The 15,948-nt window shown below is 41.8% G+C and overlaps 1 protein-coding gene across 1 annotated transcript in view; it reads left to right on the forward strand.

Moving 5' to 3' along the window:
- LOC126456193 (protein SOX-15-like) overlaps positions 1-11,287 on the forward strand; it is an 81,405-nt gene extending 70,118 nt beyond the window's left edge. Inside the window, exon 3 of the mRNA XM_050091946.1 lies at positions 8,626-11,287. Coding sequence (XP_049947903.1) covers positions 8,626-9,574 — 949 coding nt within the window. The 3' untranslated portion in view covers positions 9,575-11,287. The remainder of the gene's footprint in view (positions 1-8,625) is intronic.
- Positions 11,288-15,948: the final 4,661 nt, after the last annotated feature.

Here is a 15,948-nt window from a genome sequence, read left to right on the forward strand (position 1 = left end):
TAATACGCAACGGAAACACGCATCTGACTATCAGTAATTTACAGAACTCTGACTGTACACTACGCACTGGCAATACCACATTTTCTTTTTGTCTTTTATTTAACGGCTTTTGTCAACACGTGGCCACCGCACTGAATATGAATGGCGCACACATTATAAATTCGGGACATTATGACAACATACAATTCGAAGTAAAAGTCCACCAATCTTTTTCTTTTCACTATCTTATTTATTCCGATAAATTCTCTAACCTAAACACACAAATTCTATAACCTACAACAATCACACATGAGAAATTCCGTACAGTGGGCATGGCTTTACAATGGTTAATCTCTATATTATGGTCTCGTAATTATTTTTAACGCTACAGTGCACTTTCTGGATAGGATGGCGGATCTTTTATTATACCTCACACTTCGACTCTCACAATCATCATCACTAAACTTTCCTCCAGACCGAGCGGTACCGAAGGAACAAGCATAACCCACTAATCTTTTGAAACTACCTCGCTACTCTCTCATGCAAACCACACATACCCAAATTACATGTCATACACCACACTACAACATGAAATACTACACAGAGAATGGTCACAACATTATCACTTTCAGCTTTCCCACTTCAATTAATATTTATCCCAGTTTCACACGACACTGCCTCACTTCATAATTCCACTTTCCTACTATGAACTCTGGAGATATATGCACGTCTTCCTGTGCAATGCAAGCCAAGTGGCGTTGCTGGATAGACGGCCGACTCACCTTGCTTCTCTCTCAGAGTTTGAATCTAGCGTCACACAGAATCATATCACGCAAAGTAATATTAAGAACATATTCATCACACACGCGAGTCCTCAACTGATACCATGGACGAGTACTTCTCTTTATCTTTTGTCTCGTACACAGTTTGAGACTCACACAGTACTCACCACGTGGAAGTACTCGTCTCTAATTTCAAGTCCTGCACACGCCATTTCTTAAATATTTCAACTTATGGTACACACGCTATTTCTTAAATATTTCAACTTATTGTACACACGCTAGTAATTCAGCTTAACTTAAGCACACGGAAGTATTTCAACTTAATGCTACACGTGGTTTCATTGTGACCGTTGGTCACTTCCGAAGATTCCTACAATCCCATTAATATTACCTGCCTGACATTTAATTCTCCCCACAAAAGTTCCTGAAATAGAGAAATTAATATTTCAAACTACTCTTAAATATTCCACATGCATACCATGTCTCCACTCTTTCGTCATTACGGAGCACAACTAAAACAGGTCTTAACAGCACAAGATCCAGCGGCAGAGTGCCGAAACATGGCCGTTCTCTAGGTCCTCTCCCATCTCTGTCGAGGTGGTGGAAGCACCTTGCTATCGTATTGGTCAGCCACATTTCAGGCGCTCAAAGCTCTGGTAAATTTCATCTCTTTGGTCCCACCAAAGGTGGCCAAAGGATCGACTCAAAGATGATCATATATTCACATTCACTATCTGCGGTTAGCAGACGAGCATACATTCATTCATTTCACAGATCTCACCAAACTGGATGTAGGGATTTACTTTGTGGGAGTGCACATGTGATCAATTAAATAAATAAATTGTCATGCTTTCCCACACTGGTATCCGGCTTCGCTGTATTAATTGAAATTGAGTTATTTTACAAAAAAAATGTGTTGTTCCGACAAAAATAATGAAGTATGTTGTACCTATTTTCAATGTCGGGCGGTACTGTAAACTTTCAAACTTACAGTGATTGCTAAAGATACAGTGCTTCCAGTCGGGCTGAGCACTGTTGGAGCCGCAGATCACAAATGTGAAATCATTGGTACAGATGTGTGGGAATTCTGTAACGGACAGAAAGCGCTCGTTAGGGGCAAGCATCCCATCCTTTGCGGTCGCCATTATAACGATCTCTGTAACGATGCCAACCAGCCAGGAAGGCGTATCTCTGAAGTCTGTTGGTTTCTTTTGTACAGGACATCACAATGAAGTTTGTCCCACTTATTGTTTTCAGTGGTGTTTCAACGTATGCAGATTTCAAAGATGACGCCATATCGGCAAAAACAAAATTTGAGAAAGACGTCATTTTCATGTCATATACAGCAGAAAGCAAGAATATTCGCAGATACATGTTCTTTTTATTATTTAATTGGCAAGAAACTTTCTATAGCCAAGGCCGCATAAGTACTTACTTATTTAAGACAAGCGGTTTCGACAGGCTTTGCTGTCATCTTCTGGTCTTCAAAAGAGTTTGTTATACAAAAGTGTTCATTGCGAATTGGAACATCGTGACAAGTTATATTAGTTGTTAAAATATAGGGCATTATGCAAACGGTTATCAGAAATAAAACTTTATTTGCGACAAAAATTTTCATAATTTGCTACGTTTTATCCACCAATACGACAACTTGGCATCAGGGTCCACTGAACACGTTTTGTAACAAAAGACATGAAGATAACAGCAAAGACTGTCGAAACCGGTTTTCGAAAATATTTATGCGACCTTGGCTATAAAAGTTTTTTACCAAGTAAAATAGATCGCTCCTTCTCATCCCTAAATATGAGGAATTTCAGTTTATTTATTTTGTCTCCAGCTCCTGAACTCTATTTAGCCATCGACTACGCAAGGTTACAATGTTCACTGAACTATTAGGTTGGTGCACAGGTTCGCAGAGATTTCCCGTGAGTTTATACACATAATAGAGACTTTAGTCAGCATTAATATATCCACCTTCACTATTTACGACAGTCTGCCAACGTAGGGATAACATTTCGATTCCACGACTGCAGAAATCACTTTATTTTGCAACGAAGAACTCGTCGAGACACGTTCGGAGCTCATTTTCATCCGGAAAGCACGTTGTTCGATAGCGAGTGGAAAATGTGAAAATCTGTGGGCGCAAGATCAGGTGAATAAGGCTGATGTGGAATGACTTCCCATACCAAATCCTGTACACTGTCTTGTCAGTCAAGCAGAATGTGGGCGGGCGTTACCATGGAGTAGCATCAATTCACGCAGTCTTCCTGATCGGTCTCCTTGAACTTCGTCCGCATGGCGTCTCAGTTGTTGATAATAAATATCAGCAGTGATGATTACACGTCGGGGAAGCAATTAGTAGCATACCACACCGTCGCCGTTCCACCACATTGTCTTTTATGTGTGTGCACAGACCTTTGAATGGGGGGTTGCTGCTTTGTTTGGGCTCAACCATTCCTTTCTTTCCCTTACGTAAACATAAAGCCGCCAGTTCTCGTCACCACTAACAATGCAGAATAGGAATGGCCGATGTTGTTCACGAGTCACTTGATGACGAGGAACTAGATACGCACATATGACCACCCGTTGATTTTTGTGATTTTGGTATTATCTACATTTACGTGATTAGTCTGCAACTGATAACGAAGTGTGTGGCAGAGGCTTTGTCAACCCACTTTCAAGCTATTTCTCTACCGTTCCGCTATCGAAAAGCGCGCTGGAAAAACGAATACTTAAATCTTTCGGTGTGAGCTCTAATTTCTCCTATATTATATTCTCCTATTATATTATGATGATCATTCCTCTCTATGTAGGTGGGCGCCAACAACATCTTTTCGAACTTTGAGAACGAAGTTGGTGGTTGAAATTTCATGAGCAGATCCTGCCACAACGAAAATTGCCTTTGCTATGTAGGTGGGCGCCAACAACATCTTTTCGAACTTTGAGAACGAAGTTGGTGGTTGAAATTTCATGAGCAGATCCTGCCACAACGAAAATCGCCTTTGCTTTACAGATTGCCACATCAATTCGCGTATCATATCCGTGGTCCTCTCTCCCCTACTTCGCAATGATGCAAAAGGAGCTGCCCTTCGGTGACTATTTTCGATGTCCTCCGTTAATCGTATCTGCTGCGGATCCCACACCGCACAGCAATAGTGCAGAAGAGAAAGGACAAGCGTAATGTAGGCAGTCTCTTTAGTAGACCTGTTGCATTTTCTGAGTGTTCCGCCAATAAACCGCAGCCTTTGGTTCACTTTCCCCACAACATTGTCTATGTGATCGTTCCAGTTTCGGTTATTCGCAATTGTAATTCCTAAGTATTTATTAAATTTACAGTCTTAGATATGCGCATTTTATACTGTAACGGAAACCTGTAACCAAAATTTGGGGTATTCGTTTCAACACTCATGTGGATGACTTCACACTTTTCATTATTTAGGGTCAACTGCCACTTTTAGCACCATGCAAGACATCCTGTCTAAACCAGTCTGCAGCAGGTTTTGACCTTCGATGACTTTGCTAAGACTGTAAATGACAGCATCATCTTCAAACAATCTAAGAGAGCTGCTCAGATCGTCTCCTAAATCATTAGCAACGGCAGAGGGCATATAGCGCTTCCTTGCAAAACGCCATATATCACTTCTGTTTTACTGGATGATTTTCGTCAATTACTACGAACTGTTACATTTCTGACAGGAAATCACGAACCCAGTCACACAACTGAGACGATAGTCCATAGGCACGCGATTTTTTTAGAAGTCGCTTGTCAGCAACGGCATCAAAAGCCTTCTGGAAATCTAAAAATATGGAATCAATTTGACGACCCCTGTCAATAGTACTCAATACTTCGTAAGAATAAAGAGATAGTTTTCACCAGAACGATATTTTCTAAATCCGTGTTGGCTTTTGGTCAATAAATTGTTCTCTTCGTAGTAACACACAGTGTTCGAACACAGTATATGTTCCAGAATCATACCGCAAATCGTCGTTAGCGGTATGGGTGTGTAGTTTAGCGGATTACCCCTATTGCCTTCCTTCGGTCCCGATGTGACTTGTCCAACTTGCCAGTCTTTAGTTACGGATCATTCGACTTGCGAGCAGTTGTATATGACGCGAAGTGTGGGGCTACTTTATCAGCACACTCCGAAAGGAACCTAACTGGTATGTAATCTGGATCGCTGGCTTTGCCTTTATTAAGTCATTTAAGCTGCTTCGCTACACCCAGGGTATCTACTTCTAAGTTGCTCATGTTGGCTCAGAGCATGCGGTACCCTCACAACCGATTTTTAACCTTCCTCGTTGCATGTAAATGTCGCACGACCATATTTGGCTGTTGTCGAGTACATTGACATGGCTCATTGTGGATTAATGCGCTTCAGCGAACTTCGTCAAACCCCGCAGATCTTCCTGAAATTGGAGAGCCACTAATGTCAAAACGATTCTCCTTAAAACGACAAAAGCAATTTCTTGCCGTGCTCTGTCTAATAGCAAATCCCCACACATGGTGCAAATATTTCTCACTGCCTCCTCTGCTGCCACCCCTCTACTGAACTCAAACAGAGGAGTATCTCGGAAACGCTTCCGATTTCTCCACCTGGCACTCCATTTTCTAGTGTCCACAGCTCCACTCTCGCATTCCAAGTGGCAAAATGACAATATGTTAACTCAAATAGCAACAGTAAAATGCAAATAAAAAATGACGGTCGATAAATAACCCCTAGCAAGTGAAATGCCGACATGCAAAACAAAAACTCTAAGAACTTACTTACCAACCTAATATATGACAGAACATATAAATGCATTTTTACAGACGTAAGAATCCCAGCTGTCTCAATTTTGTCGACCATATATTGGTGACAAATACGTTTAGAAGTAAATTAGACACTTGTGATTTATGAGTTACTATAGCATAAAAATGAAAAACCTAATTGGCTTCAAATGGTTCAAATGGCGCTGAGCACTATGGGACTTAACTTCTGAGGTCATCAGTCCCCTAGACCTTAGAACTACTTAAACCTAACTAACCTAAGGACATCACACACTTCCATGCCCGAGGCAGGATTCGAAACTGCGACCGTAGCGGTCGCGCGGTTTCAGACTGTGGCACATAGAACCGCTCGGCCACCCCGGCCGGCAAAAACCTAATTAACAAATCGTTAAAACGTAGTTAACAATCACTTTATAAAGGCGAATGATCTTAGTAAACAAAAGCTCAGAAGCTGATTGAGGGAGTTGGTATCCAATAATCAAAAGTCTGCAAAAGAGTCCAGCCTTTCACAGTAAATTTTCAGACACGAAAACAAGATGTGATTAACATCAGTTTCTGTTTCAAAATCACACTCAATGGTAAGGAAACTGTAAATGTAGATTCGATGTTGATGGAGAGTAAAAAGGCGTGGTTCGAGCCGAGTCGAAAGATAAAGAAAATCGTTGATCTTTCACACGTGTCCTCGTGAAACTCTGCTTTGTAGGAATTCGAGATAGTGACAGATACGCATTTCTGGGGTGTTGTCAGAACAACGAAGGCCGCTACGTAGCAATAGCGAGCTCTGCCGATGAAGCTGTGACTTCGATTGGAACGTTGGCGTAGCAAAACCGCTATTGAAAAATCAGTGGGCGATTTTTATCGGTAAGTTTAGTATAAACAGTTTTTTTTTGTTACATAAGGAACATGTAATTATAAATAGTTTTCTCTATGTAATAGCTATTACTGTTTCCTCTGTTTGTGCCACAAATGTTTCCATATGAGTCATCACGCTGCAAGTAACGTATATGTGCTAATCAGCGTAATATAAAATGTGAATAACGTCTGATTAGATGTTCGATGGGCCTTTATAGTCCTAATCAAGGCAGGGTGAATAAATATACACAAAAGGTCACGGTGACACTGTTTATCATTTGTGGTATCTTTTCTATTAGAGTAAATCCGGGAGAGTTGGACCACTCAGTTGGACGGACCAGTGGCGTATTTCACAAATGCACCGCTGGAGAGCAGCTCCTGGTATATACTTCCGAGGAACTTATTTTGTGAACGAACGTGGTGCAAAAGAGTACCGTCCTTTTTGTGTTAGTTATGGAGAAAAATCGAATTCACTGTTCTGATAAGCTGAAAAGGCTTTGCCTAGTAGTTAAATAATTTTAGTATTTTAAGGCTTAGTTTGCAAAATGTCGGTGCAGTTTTTTTACTCCCAACTTGACAAATGTGTAGGCATGAAACAAACGTAAAACGGCCACTGAGCTCACTACCTACAGACAGAAGTCTGGGTGGTTCATCTCTCCCAGGCGATCAAAACAGATGGACCAGTGTTATTTGGGATTATAAATCTTGACTGAATATTGGTTTTCTAATGAGTTTTTCGTTTTCATGCGAGGGAGATGGAGCGCAAATTTAGATGCAGACATTGTAGAAGATGATGAAACAACTTCGACAAATAGGGTGAAGGTGATTGTGTTGTGTGGACTGAAATTTATTACAAAACTGATAAAAATGGCCGGCCGCTGTGGCCGAGCGGTTCGTGGCGCTTCAGTCTGGAAACGCGCGACCGCTACGTTCGCAGGTTCGAATCCTGCCTCGGGCATCGATGTGTGTGATATCCTTAGGTTAGTTAGGTTTAAGTAGTTCTAAGTTCTAGGGGACTGATGACCTCAGCTGTGAAGTCACATAGGGCTCAGAGACATTTGAAGCATTTGATAAAACTAACGATTGGATTCAGTGGTTTTCGTATTCGCGATGGTCACATGAATATTTTCAACATTTTCGTAATAAGTGTCTTGCTGTGGCGAGAGAAGGAAAAATATTCAGTCCAGAATTATAATGACTAAAATATTTAATAACATAATTCTGTATTCATAACAAGATATTCCAAATAAAATTTTGAAATGTTGACTCTTTTGTTCACATATAGCTGTTTTGTATGGTCCATCTCTCTCAGCACACTTGCCCATCTCACCAATACACCTATGGATGAGGTGGATCACTCATGTATATTTTCATTTTATCGTATCGCTTGTATTTTAAGTGCCAGAGCTTCAATAATTTATTATAGTGAGTTTATATGACACTCTCTACGAAGATTTTACCAGAAATTAAAAAAAATAACACACAAATTTTTGCCTAAGAAAAAAATTGGTACGACTCTGCTAAAAAAAAAAAAGATACGTAGAATGACACAATGCCCTGGACATTTTTGTTATAAATATTACGTCGCTCTGTTTAATGAGGGTTCAGTGCTCCTTTGCTTTGCGCCAGTAAACAGTAAATATGAGGTGATGACGGGAGGTGACCTGGCGTGTGCTTCTAATGTACGTGAGGCTCCGCCCCTGCTGTAAGAGGCGAGGTGACAACATTTTGGATTCCTCGGCGGCGCCGGTCTCCCCGGGCACGCAGTCCATTGTGCGAAGGCGGGAAGGCGCATCCCAGAGGTCAGGCGGTGAGCCAGCCGACAATACGGGCGGCGCTGCAGAAAGCGGACACGAGCGCCTGCTCGCTCCATTAGCCATATACGAAAAATTCTGTAGCTGAGGCTTCTCTCACACACCAGGGAAATCAAGGCGGCTGCTGCTGCTGTCACACGCCGGTGCAGCGCTAGAAGAAAGCCACGGCAAAGGCGTCCCCGGCATACACGCGTTTTTTTTTTCTGTACCTTTTCTGTTACACCTCACACAAACACAGGTGCGCGTCTCGGGCCCTGTGCCAGCCGGCCGGCGGTGTATACATCTTTGTTTACAGAGTGCATTAGCGTCGGCTGTTACGGCGTCTTCTGCAGGTGCCATTATACGCCGCCGGTGAGGGCAGCCGTATAATTTTACGACTCGCAAACACCTTTAGACTTATACACAGGGGTCACATTACCGATTCCGGCAGGGGCGGCAGCGCCGAGCGCGTGGAGGGGCGGCCCGCCCCGCTATTGGCCGGCGCCGGCTCCGCCCCTCGCGAGCTCGGCCCCGCCCCGGGCGCCCCTCCAGGGAGGAGCAGCACGCGGTCCGTGCTGCTCAGTGTGGCTCCGGCAGCAGCCATGGACGTGCAGAACTGGAGCCCCCAGGAGCGGCCGCAGCAACACCAGCAGCAGCAGACGCCGGCGCAGGCCGAGCCGCACATCAAGCGGCCCATGAACGCCTTCATGGTCTGGTCACGCATCCAGCGCCGCAAGATCGCGCTCGATAACCCGAAGATGCACAACTCGGAAATCTCGAAGCGGTTGGGCGCCGAGTGGAAGCTGCTCTCCGAGACGGAGAAGCGGCCGTTCATCGACGAGGCGAAGCGGCTGCGCGCCATGCACATGCAAGAGCACCCCGACTACAAGTACCGGCCGCGGCGGAAGCCCAAGGCCGGCGGTGGCTTAGCGATGGGCCAGCAGTCGGCGCTGCTGGCGCCGCCGTCGCTGAAGGCGTCGGCGTTCCCGAGCTTCGCGCTGCCACCCTACTTCCACCACCAGCACCACGCTGACATGTTCGCGGCGCCGCCCCCGCCGCCGCCCCCGCACCATCACCACCACCACGCGTACTTGGGCTCTGCCTTCGACGCCGTCCATCTGTCCAAGCTGGTGGCGGGCGACAAGTCGGGCGCGACGGCTGCGGCGGCCGCGTCGCTCATCTCGTCCTTCTACTCGTCGCTGTACCCGCCGGTGCGGCTGCCGTCGCCGCAGTCCAAAGCAGGCGCCGGTGCGCCGCCCCCGTCGCCTCCGCCCACGGCGCCACTGGGCTTCTTCCCGCCCCCGCCGCCTCCGCCGCTGCTGTACGCCGCCGCCGCGCAGGCCGCCGCCGCCTCCTCGGGGGACGTGGAGCTGCGCCGGCCCGTTCCGGTCATCTTCTAGTGTGAGTACTCTCCCGTGTGGACTCGCGCAGCGAGAAGGGCGCACTGCCCTGTCCTACCAAAGCCAAACTCTTGTGCGTCAGCACTACGAACGTTGTTACGTTATCTTGTTAGATGTCTTCATTTCTGAAGCCAACGAGTAACCAAAACCAGTCTTCTACTTCATATTGTCTCTTTAATTTTCATCAGCTGGTACCAGCAGTACTATACTGCCTCATCATAACTGTGTACGTTTCCCTAAGTTCGCAATGTTAAGTATTTGTTGTACATAAAGTGTCATTAAATGGCCTATATTAAGTTTACAGTCTGGTGCCTGCGCATCCCTAAGATTGCGCTTTAGAGAGTTACACTGGAGACAGCTTTACCTTGCTTTTTCATAAGAAATGTCATTATTTGTTTGTATCCACCTTACGCTCGTGTAGCTCTTATATTTGTTCTTCTTACGTTCCCATCAAGATACCAGAGAAAAAAAATCACACAAATAATGCTCTCGTTCAGCTGCAGTTCGCTGGTTCATCTAACACACTGTTATGCACCTAAGAGCTCTCCACTGCCTAAACGTATGGTTGCTAGCAGTTAATACAAAACTTAATCATGTTTGAGTTATTCTTGGGCTAACTATCATTTTTGTATTTTTGAAACTAACGTCATTTTTTTAGCAGTTGCCTCATTAATACTTGGTTTATTTATTACTCCAATATTCCATGAATGTTATCTGTTTGAAAATTCGGAACTCCACAGTTAAGTTGTACAGTGTCACTTTGTTTTGTCCTCCATAAAACGGTCTTTTCTCATTACTGCAACAACTAACAGCTAGGCCACCTCTAATGACACACAGTACTAAGCTGTTCCTTTAACAATTTATGCACAAACCACAGTCCTGTATAAAACCCGTGCTATTACAAAATTTAGTGGAAGAACGAAAGTTACTTGCTGTGCGCTATAAAAGCTTATTTCTTCAGTAATGCTCCGTGCAGTTGAATTTCATTCGTTTACTCTGGTACCATGCAAAACAATATGTTAATCTTAGGTCTCTTTACAATGAGATGACAAAGTTTCCATCATTTCGCAATATGCTCGTATCTGACCAAAATCACAATACTTGCTTCTAAAGTTTGTTTTATATTTGTACTGTAAATAATTTAACGAAATTCGTTTATTTTATTGTCTGTAAAAAAAATTACGGGAGTAATAGTATTTATTACTGATTTTGTACAAATGATATGAAATAATTTTACGCTGTTATAAACGTAGAAAAATGTGTGCGTGTGTGTCTCTTTGTTGTCATTAATGACAGCATTGTTCATAACCGTTTTTTTTTTCACGAGATCGCATAATGTTATTACTGTTAGTTATACTATGTAGTTACCGTCTTATAGTGAATTATTACATTGTACTATGCAAAATGAAAACACTTTAGCTTTGAGATTACTTCGTGTTCATCAGACAATGCAAAAGTACTCATCAGCGGCAAAGCTTCACTTGCCCGATCATTCACAGCAGTTATTCGAATAATTTTGTGCCATACTGACTCTGGATGCCATTTGTATGGTGGTGTTGACGTGCATAATTCATGCACCTTCATGTTGTATTACAGTGTGCAATTTTGTTAATAAAAGGTATGTTTATACAAAAATCTGTGTTGTCAATTGCTTTCATATTCTTTCCTGTGTCATTTTTACGTCCATCCTTAGTTTAGCAAAAATTCAGCAACGTCAGTTATTTTCTTTTAAGAGAGGCATCCAAATCCTGTCCTTATTTCTGTTGTCCTACTTTTGTAACATTCACAGAAAATCTTTACTTCAGAGATGAGAAATACTGCAGTATCTAGCTAACAATGTGCATCTATTTAAAAGTTGTAGATAGATTTTGAACCATACAATAAACCGTATGATGTTATGAAACTAGCATCATTTCATTACGAGTGTTTCGATTGCATTAATGCATCCGTCACTTTTTTGATACTGCAATATCATATTTAAGAATCAGAAACAGACTGTTTTGCTCCACTAGCGTTTTACTGATAAGAACTGTTATCACCTGCGGACGATGTAATAAACCGATAACCAGGTTAGTAATGAGCAAGTATTACAGGAATGAATTACATAGTGTTTATTTTTCCTTCTAAAACTGTTTCGGTTTTTTACTTGTTGCTGTTATAAATTACTTTCAGTAAGAGTTTGTGTGTTTACTGGCGACCTTCATGAAAATTCTTATCTTAGCAATACGAAAAAGTTACATTCTTAGCAAATTAAAGGCAAGAAAATAAGAAAAGAACTGACCAGATTACAGACATACATCTTACATTAATGTGTTAGGACTGAAAAGTTGCCTAAAAAAGAACTAAGACAACTTTTAGGACTGAACTAAGGCAGATAATTATACGTCATTTATAACTTTTTGTTAAATAAGTATAAATAAGTATGTTCTTCCTGTTACCGGTATCGTTTCTTTGAGTACTCAGTATTGTTATTAACATAAAAGAAACTGATTGTTTGCCTGAGCTGGCTGGGGTGGTCGAGCGGTTCTAGGCGCTACAGTCCGGAACCGCGCGACCGCTACGGACGCAGGTTCGAATCCTGCCTCGGGCATGGATGTGTGTGATGTCCTTAGGTTAGTTAGGTTTAAGTTCTAGGGGAATGATGACCTCAGAAGTTAAGTCCCATAGTGCTCAGAGCCATTTGACCCATTTTTTTGTTTGCCTGATGGAGATATGTTGAAAGAAGTCACAAACATAATTAAGTGATTTTACTGTTACTGGTCGCTGGTAGCGGTTAAGCAGTTTAAAAGAACACCAGGAACCAATAAGGTACAGACAATAAATAGAGTGGAGCTCATTTCTAAATACAGCTGTGTCACTGAAGTATGTAAAATACTAATATGAATTCTGAACTTACTAACTGGAGAGAAGTATGTCATCAAGAGAAGTTGTGTCCGTTATCTTCCACAAATTAAAAGATAATTTTCTTTTTTAGGGTATCCTGTACTCTTTTTTTTTTGTTCGTTGTCAGACCTTCGGTTTTTCCACCTTTAGCACTGTTCAGAAACATAGTCACGTTCTTTAGCTGTTTAAACAAGGAGCTGCGCCTGTTATAGGTGGCATCGAAGACACAAAACAGCTGTAAGATATTGTTCCGGCATTCAGTACTAAACATTTTTGCCTTCTTAGCCAACTCAGCAATATCGTTACGTATCTCGTTTCACGCTTCCTAAAAAGAAACAAGTGAAAGTCTGTCGCCGCGCGGGATTAGCCGAGCGGTCTCAGGTGCTGCAGTCATGGACTGGCCTCCCTCGGGCATGGGTGTGTGTGTTTGTCCTTAGGATAATTTAGGTTAAGTAGTGTGTAAGCTTAGGGACTGGTGACGTTGGCAGTTAAGTCCCACAAGATTTCACACACATTTGAACTTTTTTCAAGTCTGTCTAGACCATGGCACCTTAAGGTTCAAATGGCTCTGAGAACTATGGGACTTAACATCTATGGTCATCAGTCCCCTAGAACTTAGAACTACTTAAACCTAACTAACCTGAGGACAGCACACAACACCCAGTCATCACGAGGCAGAGAAAATTGGCACCTTAAGGATAATGCATGTAGGGAAACAATACTATCAAATGCGGAGTCAATTTTTCCTGTTTAAATTTAGAGCGCATATTGTTACTGAGTTGTTTCACAAACGTTGAAGACTAAAAATTCGCATAATATTGACATAATATAGGTGTTCTTCAAGAGTATGCTGGTAAGTATTTTCTTATTGTTTGGTTGTAGGTGTGGGACCAAACAGATTCATAATAATGACACTAAAAATGAACTGATCTATTTTTCTACAATGCTACACTCGTATTTATAATTGACCTTTAGAGGAGACGCAAATGCAAAAAATTTAAAACGCTTCGTGGTTTCAGTGAATGAAGGTTACTACCGACGAAGCGAATGTAAGTTTTATTAGGAAATTTTATTAAGGTAATTACCACAGGCTACCAGGCAATGACGAGTGGGAAACTCGTTGACACACCTCCTAGAGATGGAGTTATCGTCTGGGATCTGAGAAGATTTCTCTCTACAAATCTACACAATTCAACACTTCGTCAACTGAAACCTATAAAAACTGTATTACTTCTTCAGTCACAATATCTAAGAATAATTTACACTTGCTCATCACTGGAATAGACAGCAGACCAGCAAACATCAAAGTGTTTACGTGCACTTGGTCCATACAGTAACTATTACGACAGCTACAGCACAACACAGTCAATTTTAAGCTCGAAAAGGCAACTACAGAGAGAATTTTGAAAGGCAGAAAAAACTATAATTATGTGTTAAATATAACTATCAAAAATGTAATTGACTTTATATTGATTGACTTACAGGTGTATTTATGTATATCATATTGGAAATGACATGAAATAATTCTTCATTCTGTCTGTATCTTGGTTGCGATTTACGAAAATAACGTTGCCATAAAGTATCAACGCAGAAATAAGTACAACTGCAAGCCCACATAGACAGCTCCTACTTAAATTCTCATTCTCTATGTGCTACATGACAGGTAGAGCGTTTAATGGTAGTACTAATCGTTTTTTGTACAAAAACTAGAAACAACATTTTACTCACGAGTCACAGTAAAGGTATTGGTATTTACAAAGAAGGCTGGACTCTTAATATTTACTGACCACGAGTATTTGGTCAAGGAGAAAGAAATCACTACCTGAGGACCATTACTACTGGCCTCAGGCAGGAAGCTAATAAATACCTTTGACAGGCCTACAAATTACGCCCAGTGATGCGATGTAGCAACTGTCATGCGTAGAAACAGCCACTGGACCAATAGAACTGGTATAAGCATGGTGATGTAATTATTAAATTTGTATTTTTGAGATGTAAAGGACGTCCTGTAATTGAATATTATCCGAAGATATGCAAATACTTTACATCACATAGGAGGAAAACGATATAACACTTATCATAAGACTCAAATAAAAAGAAAAGTTGGTTATTGTTGTTCAGGTATCGAGCATTAATTATATTACAGAACACATACATTTTCAATATCCCTATCTTGCCAGTACCATAATAAACGGAAAGTAAACGCGCCATTCATGAAGCTACTACCCGACCACGATACTGATGCAGTTAGCTTCCCGTGGCTGCCATGAGAAACGCGCGGTGATCTTACAGGTGAACAAGTACAGTGGTGACTAAGGATACCGCATCGCACTATCAGAGCTTTCAAGTTAACTGTTTATATCAAATGGTGCAACGTGTCCTCGTGATACATCACGATAAGCTGACCAAAGCGCCCTCACTCCAACGTACAATAATAATATGATCGACTAATAGAAGCGTTGCGCACTATAACAGAAAGACGGTGAAAGTAATAAAGCCCTACGAAACAATATTCTGTTTGCTTTTGGTTAGGTAGCAGCTTGAAAATACGATTTTGTCCACTGATACCATATCTAATGTCAGTTAATTTTTTTCATCACGTAAGGTTTTCTCAGAATGTGACTTCCCTACAAAGTAAATAATTTACAAAAAATATCTAATTGGAATGAGAAGTAAACAAATTTTGCAGTATCGACGAAGTTTTACTGAAGTATGAAGTAGGAATTACTTGTTCTTTAAATTCAATGTCCTTTTTCTTCCCTTTAAACCATCTCATATACCTCTCTATCTGAGAACCTCCCTGTTGTACGTCTCCGTGAAGTGACCAACAGCAGCCTCGCTTTATATTGGTTCGGAAGTGGACGCGATATCGTCTTTCCATCACTTTGTCTTGATCAAAACACTCGCTTTGTTCCTTATCTCGCCCAAATTTTCAATGAAAAAGAAACTAATGTGACTGCTGAGGCTTCTTGAACTTTCCCAGTATAATGGAATACCATCTTCTGTTTGTCACTGATGAACAATCACGTTGGATGGTAGCCAGGCATAGCTCTCATTCACAGTCATTTTTGGTACAAAGTTGGAGTCATGTTTCGGTTGTGATTCCTAACAAACACAGCGTCTTTCAGTTTCACTTCTGGTAGACACATCTGAAACATTCTCCTTTTTTGTGTACAGCTTTCAAAAACCATTTCATCAGTCCCAGTTTTTCTAGAATCCACGAGGTTCCTGGATAAAAAGTACTTCTCTCAAGGCGTCAGAGATTTTCTAGCGATTTATTCTGAATCAATGTTGATCCCCTGCTTTACTCTCCTACACACCCAGGAAAAACCGATATTTAGTAAGGAACTTTGCTGGTCAAGTGTAAAAAATGGTTCAAATGGCTCTGAGCACTATGGGACTCAACATCTGAGATCATCAGTCCCCTAGAACTTAGAACTACTTAAACCTAACTAACCTAAGGACATCACACACATCCATGCCCGAGGCAG

This window comes from Schistocerca serialis, chromosome 2 (genome assembly GCF_023864345.2).
Source record: "Schistocerca serialis cubense isolate TAMUIC-IGC-003099 chromosome 2, iqSchSeri2.2, whole genome shotgun sequence".
In the NCBI taxonomy this organism is placed as follows: Eukaryota; Metazoa; Arthropoda; class Insecta; order Orthoptera; family Acrididae; genus Schistocerca; species Schistocerca serialis.